At 33.1% G+C, this 23,948-nt stretch overlaps 2 protein-coding genes and 1 long non-coding RNA gene across 3 annotated transcripts in view; 1 reads left to right on the top strand and 2 right to left on the bottom strand.

Moving 5' to 3' along the window:
- The window catches only part of LOC129791905 (NADPH:adrenodoxin oxidoreductase, mitochondrial), a 298,769-nt gene that overhangs the window by 265,349 nt on the left and 9,472 nt on the right, over positions 1-23,948 (top strand). The gene's annotated exons all lie outside the window — the stretch shown is intronic.
- Positions 533-23,948, bottom strand: part of LOC129791959 (GTP-binding protein Di-Ras2) — a 51,304-nt gene continuing 27,888 nt past the window's right edge. The window contains exons 3-9 of the mRNA XM_055830643.1: positions 16,510-17,240; positions 16,203-16,269; positions 16,023-16,123; positions 15,665-15,774; positions 12,699-12,856; positions 3,560-3,677; positions 533-3,463 (exon numbers count right to left, since the gene is read on the bottom strand). Of these exons, the coding sequence (XP_055686618.1) occupies positions 3,382-3,463; positions 3,560-3,677; positions 12,699-12,856; positions 15,665-15,774; positions 16,023-16,123; positions 16,203-16,269; positions 16,510-16,674 (801 nt within the window). The 5' untranslated portion in view covers positions 16,675-17,240 and the 3' untranslated portion in view covers positions 533-3,381. The remainder of the gene's footprint in view (positions 3,464-3,559; positions 3,678-12,698; positions 12,857-15,664; positions 15,775-16,022; positions 16,124-16,202; positions 16,270-16,509; positions 17,241-23,948) is intronic.
- LOC129792026 (uncharacterized) lies at positions 8,040-9,929 on the bottom strand. The gene is made up of 2 exons (XR_008750755.1): positions 8,318-9,929; positions 8,040-8,238 (listed from the first exon to the last, which is right to left on the bottom strand). It is a non-coding gene; the product is annotated as an uncharacterized LOC129792026 (long non-coding RNA).

Consider the following 23,948-nt stretch of genomic DNA (forward strand, 5'->3'; position numbering starts at 1 on the left):
GATGCATGATGGGCAGAATTGGTTTTTTTTAATTGTATGCAAAATCGAATAAAATAGAAATGTCCGACACAAATAACTAAAGAAAAAAATATTTGAATAGAACACAGAAAAAGATTTTTTTTTCATAGTTAAAAAAGAAAACTAATTTTTTGTTCCAGACCCTCCGATTCCATCCGAGCCTTCTTCAGTGGCTATTGAGGGAGTATTTCTTTATTGTACGTATTTTTGTGACGGCTTTACCTTGTCATGTAATTTAAAATCACTTCCCAATCGAATTTCTATATATTTTACACAAAAAAAAATCATTAAAAAAAAGTTTTATTCGGCACAAAAATTAACTTACTCCGTACGAAAAAGTTTAAGGCTTTCCTAAAATGCTAAAAATTAAAGAGGTCAGGTCGAATCAAAAGTCCAAATTGGAATACTCTCCCCTAATTTTTTGTGAGCTTCGTGTGGAAAGTTCTGGAAAGTTCCAACGATTGAACTTTCGAATCAAACGAACATGCAACGAGAAGAAAAATGCTGGAAAAAGCTCATTTAAAATGCTATTTATTTTTCCTCAAGTTTCTTTTTTTTTCCTTTTCAACCTCATTGATACATTTTTAATCCTTCTCTAATTTACTCTTGTAGTTTCAATATACCTACTGATTCACTACAATCCCCACAAATACGTACTCGAGCCCTATACAACCTTGCCTACTACGTCATTTATTAATTTTTACACTATGCAACAATTTTTCTTTAAGAATTTTTTATTTTCTCAAAATTATGTGAATAGTTAAGGTTATTTTAAAGAAAATTTTGTAATTTTTGATTTTTCATTTTATTTGTAGTTTTCAAGTCCAAATTAGGCTCTATGGATGTTAATCAATGGCATTAAATTCTTGAAGAGAAGACTAAATTATTTATATTTGATGATTAAAAAATAATTATTGCATAATGCAAAAATTCTCTTCTATTACCTTTTATCAATTTATAGTCATTGAAGAACTTCATCCAAAAACTTGGCCACGTTTCTTCGCAATATGTTCGCAATATCAATGTGATATCAGTTAGAGATATTTTTTTATTTATTTCTTTGTTCTTTATTTGCTTGATCCCACAAGTTTGAATTTATTCTCAGAAAGTAAGTAATATATTCCATATTTTTTGTTGGAAAAGAATTTTATCTATTCTAGAGCAGATACTATGTGATATTTTAATAGTTTTTCATTCTATATATTTTTTGCTATTGTTCAAATATTTTTTTTTTAGTAAATTGTTTTTTTTTGTGTGAAAGAAAAAAGTGCAGATTTCTATTATTTTACTGTTTTGATTTTTAAAATCCACGTGAGTACATTAAAAAATGCATAATTTCTTCTTTTTTTTTTAAATGGAAAGTCGATTGATATAAGATTTAAAATCTATGACAGCAAGTATTTTCTAAAATTTTCTATTCATCATTATTTTTTTTTCTACAAAAAACCCACTGATAGTTTTTTTTTTTTTAATTTATAATATAGTGATAGTGAGAGCACCCTGTTTTTTTAAAAGAGATTTTTCTTTCTCATAAATAACCATCAGCCAATTTTTTCGAACCGTTTTTTTTTTAAGAAAAGCTTTTAAGGAGAAAAGTATTTTGATTCAAAGGATATTAAATTTTCTTTTTAAATGTAAGAGTTTAAAAAAAAGGTTCTGTACTTGATCTTGAATTTTTTGGCAATTTTTTTAAAAAAAATATCCCAACAAGAACAATTCTTCTTATTATTTTCTTAAATGGGTGTGTTTTAGCCTTTTTTGTCATTTTTTTGACACCTACACATATTATTTTTTTATTTAGATTATAATTTACTCAACAATCCACAACAATGAAACCACAATTACCTCTCAATATTATTTTGATGTGTAAAAAAAAACAATTTGTTAATCTCATCCAATCTCATCTCTTATGATTCTCAATAAAAATCTATATCTCAATACAAACTACGTACACCAATAATAAGGTACTGTTACTGAATACTATTTTTTTTTTCTTTAATAAATACCTTCTAAATAAGTCATTTTGATGAATTATTTAATATACTAATTCCCGCAAGAAGTTGCAAGTAATTTGTTTTATTAATCAATCATCTATCGATTTTATATTTGGACGTTTTTTTATTTTTTGGAGTTTCATTTAATTTCCTAATTTTCATATTTTCTGCTAATTATAATAATTTATAATATTGAACAATTTTATTTTCTTACTATGTATTTTATTTTGTATTTTATGTTTATTTGATTATAATATTTTTTTTTCATGTGATATAATTTTGTAAATTAGAAATTAGACCTTTTTCACACGTCATAATCAATGCTTTATAAGCAGGACTTTTTTTTTTTTTTTACTTTTCTCATTTAAGGACACGGACCGTAATTTTTGAAAACTTTTTTGGAATTATTTTGTGAAGAAGTCTATGTTTTTTAAAGTTTTTGTATTTTTATGAAACGAATTTGCAGTAAATTTTTTATTGATAGTTTTTTTCTTAGGATTTAAGAAAGTTTTTTTTCTTCAATTTTCCACAACTTAATAACTCAGAATTGTGACTACCTATGTAAAAACTAATGAATATAGTTATTAAAATTATTATTTCTATGAAGTTTTTAAAGTGTTTCGGAATAAAAAATTATTTTTTATAGAAATAAAAAAACTTTGTAATGTATAAATGGAACTTCCTAATGACGATAAATTAATATCTAAACTAACAATTTCTTTGGATTTAACAAATAGTTTCAGACTAAGAGCTTCAGATAAGATTAAAAATAAAAGCTCATTGTGAGCTTTAACTAACGCAGTTTATTAGAACAGACTATAATACTGAACAGAAATACTGAAAATACTGTAACTTAACTTGAAATACAAACAATTGAAACAAAAAACTAAATAAATAGTGGTCTTTGCGATCCATTTGATTCAGTTTAAGTTAAATTAAATAGTGAGCTTTTAAAAAATAAAAAAAAAAGAAATATTTTTCTTTAAATTACTTTACACAAATACGTATTAGGAAGTTTCCCTGCAGTATTTTTTTAACTCAAATTAATTTTCTTTTTTAAATCAAAATTTCTTTAAAAAAATGAGAAAACTATTTCAATTTCATTTACTATTAATCTTATTAAATTCTAATTTGTTGATCACAATTCACTTTGCATCGATATTAAATTTTACATCTCTTTTATCAATCTTACTATATTTAGGATTAATTTCAAGTTAAATTCACTTCATCTTATTTCATAAATTCAACAATTTACTTTTCTTTTATATAAAATGAAAACGGGGCATACAAAATGAGGTTGAATTTAAGATGAATGTGCATTAACAACTACACATCATTTTCCATCCAGCTTATCCCTGCAGCAGATATTTTACTGTACGTTGCAATCGTCAGAACCGGATGCATTTTGTATTTGTTGTTTAGTTTTTCGCGAAGAACGTCGTATGAGTGACCTGAAATTGGAGTATGGAAGATACTTCAGATATTGCGGAAGTATTTTTTTTTGAATTGGAGTAATAATAAAAAGTGCTCAAGGCAGCATTTATTACCTCGATCTGGGTTTCGATTTGGCATCAGTGGAACTTGAAGAGTCCCCAGATGGTGCCCCGAGGAACGATTGGCCTGATTTGTCGGCTCCCAATGAAGGACTTCCGACTCTGTGTTTTCCTGCAAAATACGAAATGATATTTTTTTCTGCAATACGCTAATAATGCATTACGTTTCTTTACAATTCATACAGATTTTTTTTCAGAGCGCGCGGAAGAATGCAAGCAAAACACTCAATGCTGAAGCTTCTTCTTCATTTTTTTGCAATGATGTACAAAAGATGAAGCTTAAGAAGTTTAATTTTTTATGGATTCAATGTTTTGCCATTTCAGCAAGATGCATTTTTATTATTGCTTCACATTGCTTGCTCTCTTGACTTTTTCTCGTTTCTCACTCATTACATAAAGTTTATGTAGTTTATGTATATAGCAAGCGTTGGTAGTACGATATAATTTTATTTCTTTATCAATTTGTTAAAGACCGAATAAAGCGGATTATAGCTCATAGCTGTTTCGTATTTTTACACCTATTTTCGCACATTTTCATGGAAAATTTAAGACCTCTAAATTTTCATTTAGAGGTCAAAAGACTTTATTTCTGTTTGGAATTCCACATAAATAATATTTCAAAAATTAAATTTTCCAATTTTTTCAGAAAACATTAAACATTAGAAAAGAAGAGTCATATGTTGCAAATATGTCAAATGTTAGAAATATTAAACATCAAAGAAGTGTCAAAGGTTCAATATAGTATCAAATATTAGAAAAAAACGTTAATGTTTGATTTGAAATTTCTTTACAAACATTTGACGTTTTCTTCTAACGTTTAACGTTCAATTGAACGTCTCACAGTACTTTCCTAACGTTTCAATATTTTTTGACATTTTTTTTCTAATATTTCAAAAATTGCCTTTGCATAAAAAGAATTTCATTTGACTTCTAAGGAAAGGTCTAATGTTTCTGAATAGGGGGTGTTTGAAAAGCAAAAACTCTCTGACTACGCCCCTGCTTTTTTGCATTTAAAATATTGTGGTATTCAAAATAGAATAAAAAATCGTAGCCAGAATAAAATAAAAAAAAATCTAGGCCAGGAAATAGTGGCAAAATTGATCAATTTTGCCTGTGATTTATCACAAAATGGTAATCATGGGTAAATGAAAGTTTAAGGGGGAATTACGTACTCAGAGAGAAAAGAAGTGTGACAGAGCTATTACACACCCGGAGAAGTGTGAAAACACACCTGGAGAAGTGTGAATGAGGGTCAGTGACGTCACCGAAAATTTCAGCAAATATTTCAACAAAGATGAAACTTGAGTTTCATGGTCATCTCAAAAAGTATGTCGCAACCCTTCAAAAATTAGTGTCTGTCAAAGGAATTCGCGACGACATGTCGTAAGACAATTCAAAAATTTTCCTTTTTTTCAAGATTGAATATTTCTTTAAACGATTTAATCACTTTTAATTTAATTTAAAAAATAAGAAAATATTTTTTAAAAAATGTAAAAAAAAATCGGTGGTAGATAACACATTTTTAGGTTTTTGGGATCTTTTCTTTTAGAAAACAATCAGGATGGCGTCCTCTCATCACATACTTTCGGCCGCCATATTGAATACCAAACCCTTATTGACTTTTTTTTATATTTCCGAATCTACAAAAAAAATTATTTTAGCTAGGCACTAAAATATCTATTTAGAATGAGAAATTTGTATACCAATGAAAACTTTTTTGAATAAACCGTACAGTAGTTTTAATTCATGAATAAATTATTATTATTATTTGCGGTAAACGGCAAAGTTTAAATATCAACCTGATATCTGATTATGATGTCAAATCCATCCCCCCACCCCCCACCCCGTCGGCCATTTGGATAACCTCAAAATTTTGTTTTCGTTATATCTCAGCTCCTGTAATAGCTAAAAATCTGAAATTTTAATATGTTGTAGGGGCCATCAAGACCTTTCCAACGATACATCATTTTCGAAAATCGGACAAGCCGTTTAGTCAATATGGCTGCCACAATTTTTCATCGAAAATCGTCTATAACTCGAAAACGGCTTGACCGATTTTGATCAACCCGGGCTCAAATGAAAGCTCTCAACAAACCCTACAACTCCCTAGAACCAGGGAAAACACAACTAAGGAACTATTCAAATGGCAGCCGCAATTTTCGAAGTTCTCGAGAATTGTCATGTTTGTTTAGAATTTTTACAATTCTCGAGAACTTCGAAAATTGCGGCTGCCATTTGAATAGTTCCTTAGTTGTGTTTTCCCTGCTAGAACATACGAAGTTTCAAAAGTGACCGTTAGGGGGCCAAAAGTCAAAAAAAATTTTCGATGAGTTTTCGATGAATATCTCGAAAACGCCATTATCGATTTGCTTCATTTTTTTGATATATTATAGTCTACTATAACATCTATTTATAAAAAAAAATTTGTCGCCATTTTGAAAATATTGAGTTCCAACTTTGACATGTCATATCTCAGGTTCTACAAGTCCGATTTCGATCAACTTAAGCGCAAATGAAAGGTTTCGTGAAACCCAACAAATGTCTAAAACATTGAAACTTCGAGAAATGACCGCAAGAGGCGCTAAAATCAAAAACAAAGTTTTCGAAAATTTCGAACTCGAATTTTTCGAAAATGGCGACAATTTTTTTTTTTCATTTTTCGATATGTTATAGCTGACTTCAAGACCTTTCGAACAAAAAAAAATTATGAAAATCTATGGATCCGTTCTCGAGATATGGTCTTCTAAAGATTTCATAGGGTATGACCGGTATGATTTTTTGTTTTGTAAAAGTTATTGTATATAGTCCAGTGAATTACTTTATGTATTATGGATAATGTCTGAATAAAATTCAATTCAATTCAATTCATTCAATGACTTATCAACTTTTCCCGACTTTGCGCGTATTTAAACTAATTCGCGTTCTAGTTTGCTCTCACAAAATTGGTACACTGAAAGAAACACAGCTCTCGTAGGCTTGGTCAGCTTACCAGTACATTTTCATTTTTTTTTTAAATAAAAAACCAATTTATTTAATAATTTTTTACAACTTTTTTATTATTTAAAAATTTTAATATTTTAAATTAAAATAAAGAATAAACATATTTTTAAATAATAATAAAAAAACAAAAAATACAGTGTGGTTGATGCTCGAATCATATTTCTTTTATAAAAAATAATAATATTAAGTCCGCTTTATGATTATTTTAATTTAAAAAGAATAAGTTTTTATATTGTTTTTTTTCTAATTTTTTTTTATTTTTATTTAAGAAAAAAAACTTAAAAAACTTATATTTTTTTTTTATTTTTTTTTTAAATTAACTTGTAAAAAACTATTTTGGTTTTTAGAGGTAGTCCGATTGACTTTAATTTTTTTTTAAAGTTAGGTTAAAGACTTACAAATATTTCAAATTTTTTTTGTAGATTCGGAAATATAAAAAAGTCAATAAGGGTTTGGTATTCAATATGGCGGCCGAAAGTATGTGATGAGAGGACGCCATCCTGATTGTTTTCTAAAAGAAAAGATCCCAAAAACCAAAAAATGTGTTATCTACCACCGATTTTTTTTACATTTTTTAAAAAATATTTTCTTATTTTTTAAATTATTTTATGAGTTTTATTAAATAAAAAATAACATAAAAAAGTTAAAAGTGATTAAATCGTTTAAAGAAATATTCAATCTTGAAAAAAAGGAAAATTTTTGAATTGTCTTACGACATGTCGTCGCGAATTCCTTTGACAGACACTAATTTTTGAAGGGTTGCGACATACTTTTTGAAATGACCATGAAACTCAAGTTTCATCTTTATTGAAATATTTACCAAATATAAATCTACACCGTTTGACCGATCGCGATGAAATTTGGTACAGACCCCATAAAGAGTGTCCATGGACAATCCAATGGATTGTCCATGGATTCGTCCCATGTGTCCCATGGAAATTTCTTGTTTTTTTCTTATATTCTGTCCTACGACAAAATAAGACATCCTCAAAGACATTTTCATGACTTCCGAGTCTTGCTTTCGTACGACAGATTTTGGACAGATCATAGGACTTGTCACTTATTTCCGGTTAGGATTTGTCCAATGTTTACAAAATTTTTTATTGGACACGTCAGGGGACAGTCCATGGACAGCCTATACAAAGAACATAGGACATATCCAGTGTTTAGAAAATTTTTAGAAGACGAGTCAGTGGACAATCCATATGAATAGCATAGGACAGATCCGTGTAGAGTAAAAATCTAGCAGACACCTCAGAGGACAATCCATGGGACAGTCTATACAAAGAGCATAAGACATATCCAGTGTGCAAAATTTTCAGTGGATACATCAATGGACAGTCCATACGAATAGCATAGGACAGGTCCGTATTTAGAAAAGTTCTAGCGGACGCGTCGTAGGACATTTCATACGAATAGCTTAGGATATGTCCAATTTTTTTCTATTTTTTTTTTTACTAAAAAACGCTTTGAATTAATTTTTTATTTTTTTATTTAAAAATTATATATATAAATCTTACATGTATGATACTTTGTCCTTCGGCGGTTGAACTCTGACGTCCTGGGTCTTTGAGATGTTCTGCAACTCCTGTATTCCAAGACACGGGATGCTCTGCAATTTCTGTTTTCCAAGACACGGGATGCTCTCCTACTTCTGTTTTCCAAGGCACGGTCTGAAAAGACAAATAATTTTATGAATATTAAGTAAAATCTTCAAAATAAAATGAGATATAATCAATCAATGATAAGTACCTTTTCTTTTCTCCATTCCCTTCGTCATAAATGCTGATAGTTCTCTTTGGCGAGCTTTTGTAACGTGGGAGTATCCGTAAGATAGTTGTCCGGGAACGCCGGGAACATGTAGCTGTAAGAATATTACAGAATATAAGAAAAAAACAAGAAAAGTCCATGGGACACATGGGACGAATCCATTGACAATCCATTGGGTTGTCCATGGACACTCTTTTTGGGGAGCCTGGGAGAGTCCGGAGAATAGAAGTTGTCCGGGAACATGTAGCATGAAAAGACAAATCAATGAATAATAATGGAATAATAGAAAAATTTGTCAAATATTACATACATAATATTTACTACTACTACCCCGACTACTTCTACTACATACTACTGCTACTACTACTGCTATTACTACTACTACTACTACTATTTACAGAAGAGCGCTCTTTAATTAAAATACTTCTCTTTTTACCTGCTTTTATTCGAAAAAAATCTCTCACCTGGACTTGTCGAAACACGTAACCTGTAAAAAAGAAAATTTCTATTTTCGCGTACAATTATATAAATTGCAACTTAATTTCTTATACACATCGTTTAACTATATCCTAATTAGTGTATAATGTACTTACTTTGCTATTTTTCCGGATATTTTTCCCATTTTTCCATTTTCCAACGCTGCTACACACGCACTCTTCACAGAACAAAGACATTTGAACAAACGTAAGACATATCGATGGAAGCATATGTCGAAAGTCCAATGAAAATAGTTGGACTGGCATTAGATATATGAAATTTTAACGTCCTATGATATTCCTTTGGATTAGCTTTGGACGTCTGAATTAGACGTCTTAAGAGATATCGTAGTACAAGATATTATACAATCGTGGGATATATCCCAATCGAATGTTCAATGATGAACTAATGGACTGGCATTGGATACGTCTAACGTAAACTTTCCTCTGAAATTCCTTTGGACTAGCATAGGACGTTTGAATTAGATGTGCTAAGATAAATCGTAAGATTAAACGTTCGACCATCGTTGGACATATCTCAAACAAATGTCCAATAATAAACCAATGGACTGGCATTGGATATGTCCAATTAGAATGTCCTATAAATTTTCCTTCGACTAGCATTGGATGTCTGATTAAAGTGTCCTGAGGTAAACTGTAGGATTAAACATTAGACTATGGTTGAATATATCTCAATCGAATGTCCAATGGTAATCTATTGGACTGGCATTAGATACGTCCAATTAGAATGTCCTATGAAATTACCTTGGAGTAGCATTGGACGTTTGATTATGGTGTCCTAACATACATCGTAGGATTAAACATTAAACTACTGTTAGACATATCACAATCGAATGTCCAATGATAATCCATTGGACTGGCATTGGAAACGTTCAATTAGAATGTCCTATGAAATTACCTTGGAGTAGCATTGGACGTTTGATTATGGTGTCCTAACATAAATCGTAGGATTAAACATTAAACTACTGTTAGACATATCACAATCGAATGTCCAATGATAATCCATTGGACTGGCATTGGAAACGTTCAATTAGAATGTCCTATGAAATTACCTTGGAGTAGCATTGGACGTTTGATTATGGTGTCCTAACATAAATCGTAAGATTAAACGTTCGACCATCGTTGGACATATCTCAAACAAATGTCCAATAATAAACCAATGGACTGGCATTGGATATGTCCAATTAGAATGTCCTATAAATTTTCCTTCGACTAGCATTGGATGTCTGATTAAAGTGTCCTGAGGTAAACTGTAGGATTAAACATTAGACTATGGTTGAATATATCTCAATCGAATGTCCAATGGTAATCTATTGGACTGGCATTAGATACGTCCAATTAGAATGTCCTATGAAATTACCTTGGAGTAGCATTGGACGTTTGATTATGGTGTCCTAACATAAATCGTAGGATTAAACATTAAACTACTGTTAGACATATCACAATCGAATGTCCAATGATAATCCATTGGACTGGCATTGGAAACGTTCAATTAGAATGTCCTATGAAATTACCTTGGAGTAGCATTGGACGTTTGATTATGGTGTCCTAACATAAATCGTAGGATTAAACATTAAACTACTGTTAGACATATCACAATCGAATGTCCAATGATAATCCATTGGACTGGCATTGGAAACGTTCAATTAGAATGTCCTATGAAATTACCTTGGAGTAGCATTGGACGTTTGATTATGGTGTCCTAACATACATCGTAGGATTAAACATTAGACTATGGTTGAATATATCTCAATCGAATGTCCAATGGTAATCTATTGGACTGGCATTAGATACGTCCAATTAGAATGTCCTATGAAATTACCTTGGAGTAGCATTGGACGTTTGATTATGGTGTCCTAACATACATCGTAGGATTAAACATTAAACTACTGTTAGACATATCACAATCGAATGTCCAATGATAATCCATTGGACTGGCATTGGAAACGTTCAATTAGAATGTCCTATGAAATTACCTTGGAGTAGCATTGGACGTTTGATTATGGTGTCCTAACATAAATCGTAGGATTAAACATTAAACTACTGTTAGACATATCACAATCGAATGTCCAATGATAATCCATTGGACTGGCATTGGAAACGTTCAATTAGAATGTCCTATGAAATTACCTTGGAGTAGCATTGGACGTCTGATTATGGTGTCCTAACATACATCGTAGGATTAAACATTAGACTACTGTTAGACATATCACAATCGAATGTCCAATGATAATCCATTGGACTGGCATTGGAAACGTTCAATGTAAACGGAAATTGGACTCATATAGGACAAGTGAAGGACACGTCCCAAGAAAAATCATTAGACTAGATATAAGACTGTAATTGGACATATCCCAAACGAATGTCCAATGATAATCCTTTGGACTTTCATTGGATATGTTCGCTGAAAAAAGATCACATTGGATTGCTGTTAGACATGTCCATAGACATGTCTACAATAATAGGACAACTCTTTATGGGGGAGGCTCCTTATATCAGGCGGTTTCGAGTGGCCGTATCCATTTTCCCCCCAAAGCCCCCCTTCAGGTAGCCCCCATATAACAGTCATGCATTTTTTGCGAATTTTTGAATTTGGCGCCTGAAATGTTGTATGAAAATGATTTCTTCTCTTTGCAATTTTTTTGGGGTTGATGAGTGGCTCCAATCAACGTATAAATCATCACAATTTTTTTTCTCTAAAATTTGCGCGAAGCGCAAAACCCCCCGCGAAGCGGGGCGAGGAAAATTGGAGCGAAGTGACAATTTACCTCGTTTTCAATAAAAATGATAAGGGGTTTTACATACATCCAACATGAAATCATACAAACAAAATCCAATGCAAATTGCTTTAAATCCATCAATGAGTGATGTATTATACCAAATATGTTTGAGATTTAAATGTGTTATTTAAAAAACATATTGAAAAGTCCAATTATATGGCAAATTGTATAAAATGGACAGAATTGCAGATATTTTGCTCGACAAGCCATTAAGCTTCAAGTTAAGGCAAACGAATAATGGAATTTATAATGTAGGTATATAAGGATGTTTTATGTTGTCAAAGGGATTTGGAGGATGTAAATACATAGTAGAAAAGCGAATAGAAGATTTTCAATCAGCATCTTATTGAATTTTAATACATTTTCATTTCCTCTCTCTCTCTGCATCCTATAAATTTTTTACAATTTTGCAGATTGTGGGTGAATTGTGCAGTGTAATGTCAAATACACATAAATTCTCCCCAAAAAACGTCACGCTATAAATTAAATCTTTTTCATTTTCACCATAAGAGGGACCCATATCAACGTCCAGATGGTTGAAAATTCAATTGAATGTAAGGGGGGTAGGTGCGGAAAAGAAATGAAAGTGAAAGTTCGCAATTTTTGCATGGCGGACAATTTAAATAAATAATTACATTTCCTGGTGTGACGATAAAACGAGTAAATATTTTATCCCTGTACTATCAACAAGGTTATTTTCATGCTACAAAATGTGGCAATAATTCAACTTTGGTTGGGGAAATGAGTTTTTTTATATTTAATAAATTATTTCAATAAAATTCCCCTCAATTTCTTCCATCATCAGTTTAACTATGTATAATTTCACGTTTTGTGCCACACATAGCATAAGGAAAAGCTTGAGCGACATTTTTATGTGTGAGGGATGGGATTTTTTTTTATGGGAAATGCCTATTTGGAGAAAAGCTCCGTGTAATTTTGCGCATGGTGATGAAAAGAGTATGAAAATCATCACGCACCCACGACCTTCATTTTGAGATTGGAATTGAACTGTAATTTCCGGTGTTCTCATCAAACCCATAGGGTTCCAATCCACTTGTAACACAGTGAGGGAGTATCTGCACTAACCTTTGCTGGTAGCACTCACGTACGCTGATGATCTTCGTTTTAGCCCAGAAGTACTCTCGCCACCCCCAATTGGCATGATTTTTGAAATGGAAAGCAGAGATTTGAATAAATCCGTGATGTTTGTGTCATCCTTGGCGGAGCATTCCAACACCTTCGCCCTATTCACAAGTAAAAATTAATGAGAAAGAAGAATTATTTCCGTTGCTAAAATGTGAATATCTAAGAGAAGGACAGAGAGAAAGGTTATTGAAGAAGTTTATTCATTTTTATGTATAAGGTTGAGTGTTGTTTTTAAAGTCAATTTTAAATAAAAAATTAAAGACTTTCTTGCATTCTTGTTGAGTTAACTCTTTCGCGTCAATTCGAGAAAATATAAGGATTGTTTCAAGTCCGAATCTGCCTATGTGTTAATGGTTCGTTTATGCGATTGTAAAAAATCGACAAAAATACCTCAAATCTTACGTTTTTCACGGTTTAAGCTTCGAGGGGATTAAGTTTAAAATTTTTTCAATAAAATCTCATTCAAGAAAAAAATCTTGGAATTTTTACCTAAAAATTGGCAAAAATGATCGTTTTTTTTTGCAACTTTCTAGGCTCTTTTAGAACACGCAAACCACAACATAAATTTTTCCATATAATTTATTTCTTTAATATGATTTCCCTTTGAGGTCTTTGATGTTATTGTTGAAAAAAATCTTTCAATTGAACTCTGTAATCTTCACCTTATTTTAATATCCTTAATGTTGATGATAATCTTTTTACTTTGGCACAAAAATTAACTTCACAATGCTTCTGCATCATTGAGTTCTAACTACTTGAGAAGGGCTTCATTTAATTAAATATTCAAAATCCCTATAAGTATGCACAATTGCGATTATGGGTAAATTGGAAGAATTTCGCATGAAATTCCATGAACCACGATTTTGTGGATAAAAAGTGTTATGGCACAAATGTAATTTGGCAGAATGTCACAATTTTCTGCCCTTCCTCAATTTATACCATTCGGTGTTGGAGAGAAAAGCTTTTATGGAGTTGAAATGTGATTTGGGAAAATTTCCCCGAGGGTAGTTTTATGAACTTTCAACAGCTGTACAGTCATTTATATGTGATTCACTTTTTTTTCAACCCCCCATGGGCTATGTGGTTACGTGCATTTTTACATGGGACTCAAAGAGGGTACACCGGGACTGCTACAATGGTTGATGGGCACAAAAAGAATGAAATAAAATTAATTGAGACTGCCATTTTGTGGATATTTCACGCCCTTCGTCGGAATGTCACCTGCACAGGTGAAAGTATTTCATTAACTGTCTTTTACGGCTGCAGTTTTATGGCTCAATGCTTAAATGTGAAGAGTACTTGGAGATGAGGTGTTATGAATTATATAGAAAAATAAATTGCATAGCACAGGTATTTACGGAAGATTATTTTCCGTAATTGTCTTCACAGTAAAATTAAACACTCCTCATTAAATGTTTCAAAGTGCTTTGAGTTAATTTTTTTTTCAGTTTAAGTACGTTACATTGTAAGCGTTTTTTTTGCATGAAACTTTAAATCAAATAATACATAAAAGCGTAAAACACAAAGCTCTGCTGGCTCTGCTGAATGAGAAATAATTTATCCTTTCCTTACACTTCTTAACCACACGACACGCAAGCCAAATGGGATAACTACACGAGTATAGGATGGTCCATATTGTATATATAGCGTGTTGTTTATTATTTGCACGAACGGAAAGATGTAATAAAATTTGCAGTTATATCTCTGGCCAAAAACATCCGTTTATTTACACTCATTCTACGTATAACTCATTTTCCGCACGTTTTTCCCAACTTCCTAGTCCCATCGTTGTTACACAAATAAAGGGTATATTATATGCATATGGTGCAGTATCATGCAGTCACTACTAAACCAAAAACGTCCCAAAGTACGATATAAAAAAGAACTACTTTTATGGTTTATTGCATGTGAATGATTTTTTTTTCAAATAGTTTGTATTGTTGATAAACTTTTAATTCTGAAACGAAACATGTTAAAAGTTTAATTTTTTAGAATAAACTTTTAAACATTTCCAAACAATCTGTTCGAGATGGTAAAAAATCATGTAAAACTCTCGAATAGAAGCGAAAAACTAATAGTTGAGGAAAAGTGTAAAAGCTTCATCTTTTTCAGGGGAAGCTTTGAACTTTATAGAGATCTCTAATAAAAGGTTATCAACTTAAAGCTCTTTTCTGTCTGTTTCTATCTCTGTCTTTGTGAAAATAAATTGTAATGATAGGTACTCAATCAGTTTATTAACAAACCTCCTTGAGAGCCTAAAAATTAAGACAGTTCAGATTTTTATTTCTCTAGAGTGGTTAAAAAATTCCTTTTGGGTTAAAAGATACAAGAAAAAAATTTAAACTTAACAAAAAAAAACATGAAACGTTAGAAAAGTAATGACAAACGTTAGAAATGACGTCAAACATCAGAAAAGGGACATCGAACGTTTAAAGACATGCCAAATGTTAAAAGACATCTCAAACGTTAGAAAATAAGCTTTACTTTTATAACAAAAAAAAAACGTTATATAAAACGTCAAACGTTAGAAGTGCATTAACTGTCAAAAAGCTTCTCATAATTTGAATGCAACAGCCTTTAATATTGTTAGATTAGTAATTTCAATATTTTGTAAAATTTAAATCCTGTTGTTCTTTTTAGTCCATTTTATCACCGAGGACTGGGCTAGAAAAACACCCCCTTGAGTTCCTGACTACTTCCCTGAAATGCAGTAATTTTTTTTCTTAGCGCCTTTTTAACTTCCCTCTCCAAAGATATTCCTCTTTATTTTTTTTTAAAGGGATAATACCTCTTTTTGTATATAGATATAAGTGGTCTTGAACATGAACAATTTCTCCCACAAAGTTTTTCTCTCCCGCAAAATTTGAGGTACAAAAAAAAGAAGAAAAGTTTTATAATAAAGTTACCTCAATTTGGGTAATTCACAGAAGACCCATTCGGAGACATCCTCGATCTTTACTTCCCGATGTGTTGAAGCTAAATCCAATTTATTGCCTGCTATCACAATTGGAATCTCCTGAATAAACACAAACACATAAATTGAGTTGGACCAATGCTGGGTGGAGAATTCAATCGTGAAGGAGCCAACTTTATGACTCCCAAATTCCCACCTCATTCTCCACGTGCTTCAATGTGCATTGGTGGGAATTGGGGTGGGGAGAGGGGCAGGGGGTGTAGTATTTGTGATGAATGAAAGTAGGAATTTCTATTTGCATGTGCCACCTGTGAGGGGGACATTGCAAAAGGGGTGTGTGTACTATATACCTGAAAATCTGCCCTCTGTTCGCGAATCTCATCGAAGCATTGCTTGACGCACCCAAAGCTTGGCTCTGACGTTGTGGCGTAGACGAGGAGGAAGGCGTTAGCTGCAAAATATATTAATGGTCAGTGAAATTCACCAGCACATTGGCTGATACTATCATTCGTCAATTGGAGTAATTATACCCGTTGCAATGCACAGCCGTCTCATGGCGGGAAATTGCATGTCACCCGATGTGTCCAGGATGTCCACCTGCAAAAAGGAAATTTGTATCGTGTACCAGGAAATGTCTTTCATTGCAATCTATTGTTGAAAAGCTAATTTTTGTTCAAATAATGTCATCAAATATATTGCAAAAAGGGGGTAGTGGGGAGGTTATTGAAAGGAAAATTATTTATAATAATATCGGAAAATTCTTAAATTTCCGTTTTTCAAGTCAAAACTTTTTTTTCACTACTTATATATATGGGAAAAAGCTCCAAAAAAGCTCACCTTTAGTGTAACAGCACCCAAGTCGTATTCTCTATTGTAGAGATCTTCCACAGTAGCTCTATACTTGTCACTATATGTTTTAAAGAGGAAACGCTTAACAATTGAGCTCTTGCCAACTCCAGCACCACCCAAAATAACGAGTCTGATCCTTTCGAAATCAGACATTTCGGCTGCGAAAATACCTCTAAAGAAATGCCTTTGACGCAACTTAATGCGTCACCGAAAGCTAATATGATTCCTGTCCACACTACTCAATGTCCTTTCTCACAAGTTCCTTTCAAGTGTTGATGCCTTTTGGGTACGCCCGCTCTATTTGCCACCCCTCCCAAAAACCCCGCAGTACTGAGTTGATGGGTGCGGAAGGCAAGAAGCGAGATAGAGCGTGAAGAAATGCTGAGAGTGGATAAAGGAGAAGAAGAAGTTTTGTGATATTATGGGGACACTTGTGGACAACACTAGATTGAGAAGATCCTGGCGTCGTCTCGGGCGACGTCCCTTTTCGTGTGAGTATCTGACGGTGGGTCAGATAAAAAATTCACCATCCTTCTTCACGGAAACCACGGATGATGGATTAAATTTCCTCTTGTCGCCACACACACACCGCCTCCTTCCAAAATACAACCTCGCCAGCAATTCAATTTGGTATCTCTGCGACTGAATGCTGGGGCTCTTGGCGCCTAATTGTTGGACGCATCTTCACCCACCACACTTAATTGCCTCTCCAAGGGTTCCTGGAAGTGAATGGAGAATAGAAGAAGATTTACATTGAGCTTATTAGAAGAACCACACAGTATGTGGGTTATGTACATATATTTTGTACATACATATATAATATTAGTAAGAATGAGGGTGGAATATAAGTGAGATGAGGAAAATGCGTGCTTCTGGAATTCACACAGTGATTCTCGAAAAAAAAATGAAGAAAATGCGTATAACATTTAATCCTATAAATTGCCCATTACAACATATTATAAAAATCTCATGCTCCTTATGCTAAACAGCATGAAATTGCGATTATTATTTTGTCTTTTTGGGGGGTTATTGAAAGAAAAATTAAACTTTATAATTTAGTTAATATAACAAATTATATTGGAGGAACATTTTAGGGACAAAAAAAACCCTTTTTGTAATCTTTTTGATTTTATAAAACAGATAATATATTTTTTTAACGTCAGGACAAAAAGAGTTAGAAAGAAAAGATCTCAAGTACGATACTCGAAATTGCGAAGTAGCGTGTACCAAAAAATCATCCTTCGAAGGATTAGAAGGCACGACAGAATGTCGCAAAAAAAACCAAAAGGGTGTGGAGGAGTCGTGTGTTTCATGGCAGATACATGTGATTTTTATTATCGCTCAGCACAACAGGCAGGTTGCTGTTGGGAGAACCAATTAAAATTATCACACAGTGCTCGGGAAAATTCAATAAAATCTCGAGTGTGGCAAATCTAATTTAGTCCAAGCACGCATATTGTGGGTGAAACTGGCACGGGAAGGAAGCAATCGGCAAGTGTTACCGCCCTTATGGCACAACGCGGAGGCGCCAATTCGTATCGCAGATTGTCGAGTGGGTCGCGGTCTGATGGATGTTCCTTTTTTTCTTTATTTTTCTCTCCTTATTCTGTGCATAATAAAAGGAGAAGAAGAAAAAAAAAAAGTACGAAAACGACAAACTTTTCCACGTTGTAGCTCTTCAATTTGCAGACTTTTACCTCCTCCCGCATGTAATCGGCTAGAGAACAAGAACTCTATTAATCTTAATTACCGCCACACGAAATCAGTATAAATTCTCTAGTTTCTTTTCTCATGCTTTCCAACTTCTCTTCCGCCAGGCACATAATCTCTTGTTTGCAATTTGTGTTTTTTCGTTACCTTTTCTGCCCTTCATTTGAAATTCAAATTCAGAGCAAAAATACACACAACATAAAAAAATACAAAGATATGTTTATGCATTTTACCGCGAAAATTCGATATCATATGAGAGCTAAACATCTGTGCTCTAGCCCACAGTATGATTACAATCAGCATCCCACTTGAGCCCGTGGAAATTTTTATGCATCAACATTAAGTAAATTGTGGAATGTTATGTTAAATAAAATATGCATAGGAATGGGATTCAGAAATGTTTCATCATAATATATGCATACATATTTTGCACATGCTAACAAGGCCTTTAATGTTCTTATTTTCCCACTATTTCCTCAGGATCATACGTGTACGCCAGTGGTAAATGAGTGAAAATTGTTTAAGCTTATCTATTTAGTTTAACCCTTTAAAGACCGCGATCAATCTAGCGAGCTGATTGAACTCAAAATAATTTATGGGGGTTCCTCTCAGCCCAAATGAGACATTTTTAGCAAAAAAAATCCCAACTAAAACCCAATGGACCTCAAAGGGTTAAATTAAATGTTCACAAAATGAATGAATTTTAGTAGAAATTTAGCAATGAAAGCTATCGAGCGTTTTGCAAAATGTTCTTTAATAAAGTATGATATCTTGCATCAAATATGCTTAAGAACAGGGTTTTTTATCGGAATTTTATGTTATCATCATTCCATATTTAAATTAGGAAAATTCAAAATATTTAATAAAAATAAATTCTACTATTAGATCATCGTAATTTCCCCGTCTATATAACAATTTTCCGTATGAAAGGAAACTCCTCAAAAGTCATATTTGTGCGGCCTAATGTAAAATTCATAATTTATTCATGTGCATGAAATCGAGGTTAAAACCCTCGGAGTCTAAGGTACATTGCCAAGAATTGTATGAATCATGCGAAATAAATTGAGTCTTTACAGAGTGCGCACCTTTCACTCAAATTAAATAAAAGCATTTTCTAATGTTCTACAAAAGCTATAACATAAAGTATATTTATACTAGCCAATGTTATATTTTGAATTTTATCCTTAACATAATTTCAAAAATGGAACATAATGTACAAAGATTAGCAAATGTCGGGGAAAATTTCACAAAATCATCGACCTCACACCATGATATCCTTTTTACAGGCATTTTGTAGTGTGGAATTGGGAAAAGTTTATCTCTTGGCGCATTCAGGGCATGAATTGTGATTATGGCAGTGAACTTTACGGCGAGCCACACTACACACCACATGTGAGAACTGGGCTGTTTGCCAGAAATCACTTAATTCATGAGAATGAAGGTTCGCAATAAAAATTGTTTTATTGGGCGTAAATTTCAAGCCCAATATTGCGAAGGATTGAAAGTTGAAGTGACTTTTGGGAAGTGACCAAAACTGGGTCGATGTACTTTTGTGATAAAACGCCGGCAAATACTGATTTATTAGCTGCACAAAAAAGAGAGTGAAAAGCCCATGTGGTTGGTAAGTTTTTCAATGAAAATCAATGGGTTTCCCGTGAACGGTGCAAAAGCTCACACCTAACAAAAGCACGGTGAAAGTGGAGGAAAGTTTTAATGTAGAGCCCTTTAATATTTATATGCCTTCTACCTTTTCGGTGAAAATGCGATAATGAATGGGGAAAGTACAGGCATTAAATTCAACATCGCGTAAGCAATATTCTAATGAAACTCCCAGGCTTTTCTTCTGCGTGCAGAATTATTCTCTTCTTATAATATTTATATGTAGATATATAGGTAATGCTGGAAGCAAAGTATGAAATGGAATGGAAAAAGTTCGCATGGATAGATGTAGGAAGTATAAAAAATCTTTCATATATAAAAAAAAAGGATTTTGTTTTACATTTATGCTTTTTCCGAGTTATACTTTCTGTTGAGAAGGAGAAAATAATTCCTTTTTGTTCGTTTTTCTGTGATTTCCTCGAAAGAGAAATAAGAGTTGGATTTCATTTAAATTTGCTTGTGGTTTGAGGCGGAGAACTCATAGATTCATCGAGGAGTTACCACCTTAAATTCCTCTGTTTCAAACACACTGTTTGTCACAAAAATGTCTAATTAACACTTCAAAAAGGATTTAGAATTTGGTTCAAGCACATCTTAAATTGAATAAAATCTCATTCGAAGAAATGAGATTGTTGAAATTAAGGAAAAAAAATTCGCTTTTGCAAAAAATTATTTTTAATGAGATTTCCAGCTTATTTTCCTAACCAAAAGGGAAGTTATGGAAGTTATTATCGATTAGAGAGAGAAAGAAAAAGAACCACAGTCTATGATTACAAAAGAAGGAGTATAACATTGGAGAGCATTGAGTCGAAAGGATGCCCACGAGCAATTTTTTTTCTTCCTCGATGGTGCCTTTTTTTCTTCATTGACGCTCTGTTGTACACAACACAATGTACAGGACTTTTATGTAATTAATAAGGCATTTAGTTACATAGGAGATATTTTCTCTGATTTTCTTTTCCGTTTTACGTTTCTCGGTGGAAAATTGCATCAGTTTTCCTCAACAATAAAAAAGAGAAGAATCAAAGCAAAAAAAAAGAGTATACATAGCACAAAAGAGAAGTTTCGAGATTCCTTTGAGGATACAATGTGTCCATTTAGAAAGTTTTCCCACTCTCCGGGACTCTCCATTTTATAGAATTAAAACCGGATACTACGATAAAGTTGGATGTTTCACGAGTAAATAAGGATCACAGTTTTGTAGCGATACGGATTTCTTGGAGCTATGTGAAAGGAAGTGGAGGCGTTCCTCCATTGATTGCGCGTTAGGATTAAAGTTTTCGTATAAACCAAGTTTGTATTTAAATTTCCATTTTGAGAAAATAGATTTTTCATACAGGAAGGAAATTGCGATTAGCGGATTAACGCTACATCCGATATCCTCCGACGGTTTCGACTAATATCCTTGGAAGATTTAGTTTCTTAGCTTTTCTATTTTGCACAAAGTTGTTCAGGAAAGAATCTTCTAAAATTTACAATTTCAGTCAGAATAATTTTAATATTTTGTTAATATTGAAATCAGGTAGATTCTTAATGAAATCCTTCAGGTTCGTGATCAAGGACTCTTGTAAATTTTAGAGGAACCATTGAGGAATCCTCAATAAATATATTAATTCTCTAATTAGTGATTAGATTGAGAAGGCACGTATCCTTTAATTAACTATGTGCATTGTTATACATACAAGATTTTCATTGATTGACTAAGAAGGATTTTGATTGAATATTAAGGACTTAGGAGGATTCCTTTCATTCAACAAAATAATTTTTGATGACAAATATAATTTTCCTAATTTGTAATTAAATTAAATTAATTAAATCTTTCGATAGTGAAGAAAACGCCTAAAACTACTTAAGAAGTCCGAATTTGCCATCTTCTACTAATATAATGAATAAAATTTTCGTAAATTAAGCAATTTAATTTGCAACTATTTGAAACTATTCAAAAATATGTTAGATGCTTTACATAGAAAATAGTAAAACACTGTCCAGTATTTCTCCCCTATTTACCTATTGATTTTGCATTATGTACACAATTTACTCACATAACACAGTGTCTGCAATACCTCCTCTTATCTATAGTAGGTGGATATTCTAGAGATGCCGGAGAGAATGCGGAACAAGAAGAGTATTTATCGACAATATCTCATTCCAATATCTGCATGTAATACGATAAAACGGCTGCAAGACCATCTGCACGTTTTACAAAAAAAATTCGACATTTTCCACTGGTACTGGGTCTCTCATAAACCCCCCTAAACTCTGCATTATTCGCAGTGTTGGAGAATGGAAAAAATTCCTGTACACTGAGCGTGATTTATCGCAGGGACACTTTTTTGCATCCTTATACGGAGTGCTGGAAGTTCCCATGAGACGAATCGTCATGTGACGACAATCGTCCTTCTAGCACGATTTATAATTGCGAGAATATCGCATGTTCTATTTACAAGACATTGTTCTGTGCTAACGTAGATGTCTCAATAATACTGCATGAGGAGGGAGCATTGGAATGTTTTACATCTTCATTTTGTAGACATTCCAAACACCTCCTTCTATGGTGGTCATTCCTGTGTAGGATGAAGAGGGTTGGGAGACTTTCTAAGATGAATGTAAGGTATTCTTTGCAGCTAAAAGTTCGTGAGGATTTTTTTTGCCTGATTAACAATGTTTTTTCCAAGAAGAAAATATCAAAAGACCGGATAAAAGAGATAAGAAACATATTCCTTCTGGCTCTCTGTGTCTTAAACTCCCACAGAATACATGAAGTTGTGTTCTTCCTGCATTTTCTTTGACTCTAAACATTCGCCCACCTCTAATGATCTCTTTTCTGTAATTTTGTTTTGTGTAGAATACCCTCTTCTATCATAAGTACCTACAATGAAAGATTTGAGAGATGGCAATAAAAGTTTAAAGAAGCCCATCTAAAAGCTAATTTAGATGGCATCCTCCACAAAATGTTCAACCCCTTGACCAAAAGGAGTCAGCAATTTCTCTACCAATTTAGTGGGGGAATTCCGTTTCTTTCCAAAGACATTCTTGGCACGAATGAGTAACAAAATTGGGTTCAGCCTCACCACCCCTTCGTCGTTCGTATCGAAACAAACTCTTGACCGGGAAAACACCTCTTATGTATCATCCACTTTATCTTCAAAATAACTTGAAAATGCTCTCTCCCCCCTTTTATTCGTCTCACAACCATTCCTTTTTCCTTGATTCCTTAACAGGTTGAATGGAAAAAGCTCCCTGAATCGGTAGGCTGCTGTGACGTGGCTGTGGGAGGGTGGAAAAGTGGGGTGGGTGGAAATGATCCAACAACGATAGGAAGGGGACGAGATTTCTCTCTGGGGACGCTACTTTTTGGAACATTTTCTTCACCAAAAAAGTTATATAAATCTTCACTCTCGTAATTCAATAAGATTTAAAAGGCTTTTCCGCTTTTTCAACCATCCCAATCTTCTTTTCTCACACCAAACACCACTCTTTGGGAATAATTAAAATTGAGGAGTGGAAAAAAATTTAATTATTTGTGTTGTTGCCATGCAAAGAGCGGGATGCTACTTCATAGTATCTTTTCAATTAAGGCGGGGCACGAGAAGAAATTCAAATTGTCTATGGAATTGATATTGGATGAAATTGAGATTGTGTTGGGACTGGGAAAACGCAACCGCATGAGAGAAAAAAAAAGAAAAAGACATGTTTGGCGGGAAAAAAAAGAAAGTTCACTGAAGGAGCTATTTTTGGTTCCTAAATTGCTGTCACAAATCTTTATGATGTGGGACGAGAAATACATATATGTACGCCAAAAATAGTATCATCCCCTAATGCAGGAAATCTCCTTAATTTCCCATTCATGCACACAACAAGTGAAAATACCTCTGGGCTATTTTATTGCTATACCAATTTACAATTTTCCCTCTTGGACATTTGCACGAGTTTTGTTCGCTATTTTAGACCATCCACCCCCAACTGCTATGCTATTTTCCGCATGAGATGGTTCCCATGTGGAAAACATGTCCAGAAGAGCAAATCGTCCACTAGTGGATGACTCTGGAATTTGGCTT

This window comes from Lutzomyia longipalpis, chromosome 3 (genome assembly GCF_024334085.1).
Source record: "Lutzomyia longipalpis isolate SR_M1_2022 chromosome 3, ASM2433408v1".
Lineage (NCBI taxonomy): Eukaryota > Metazoa > Arthropoda > Insecta > Diptera > Psychodidae > Lutzomyia > Lutzomyia longipalpis.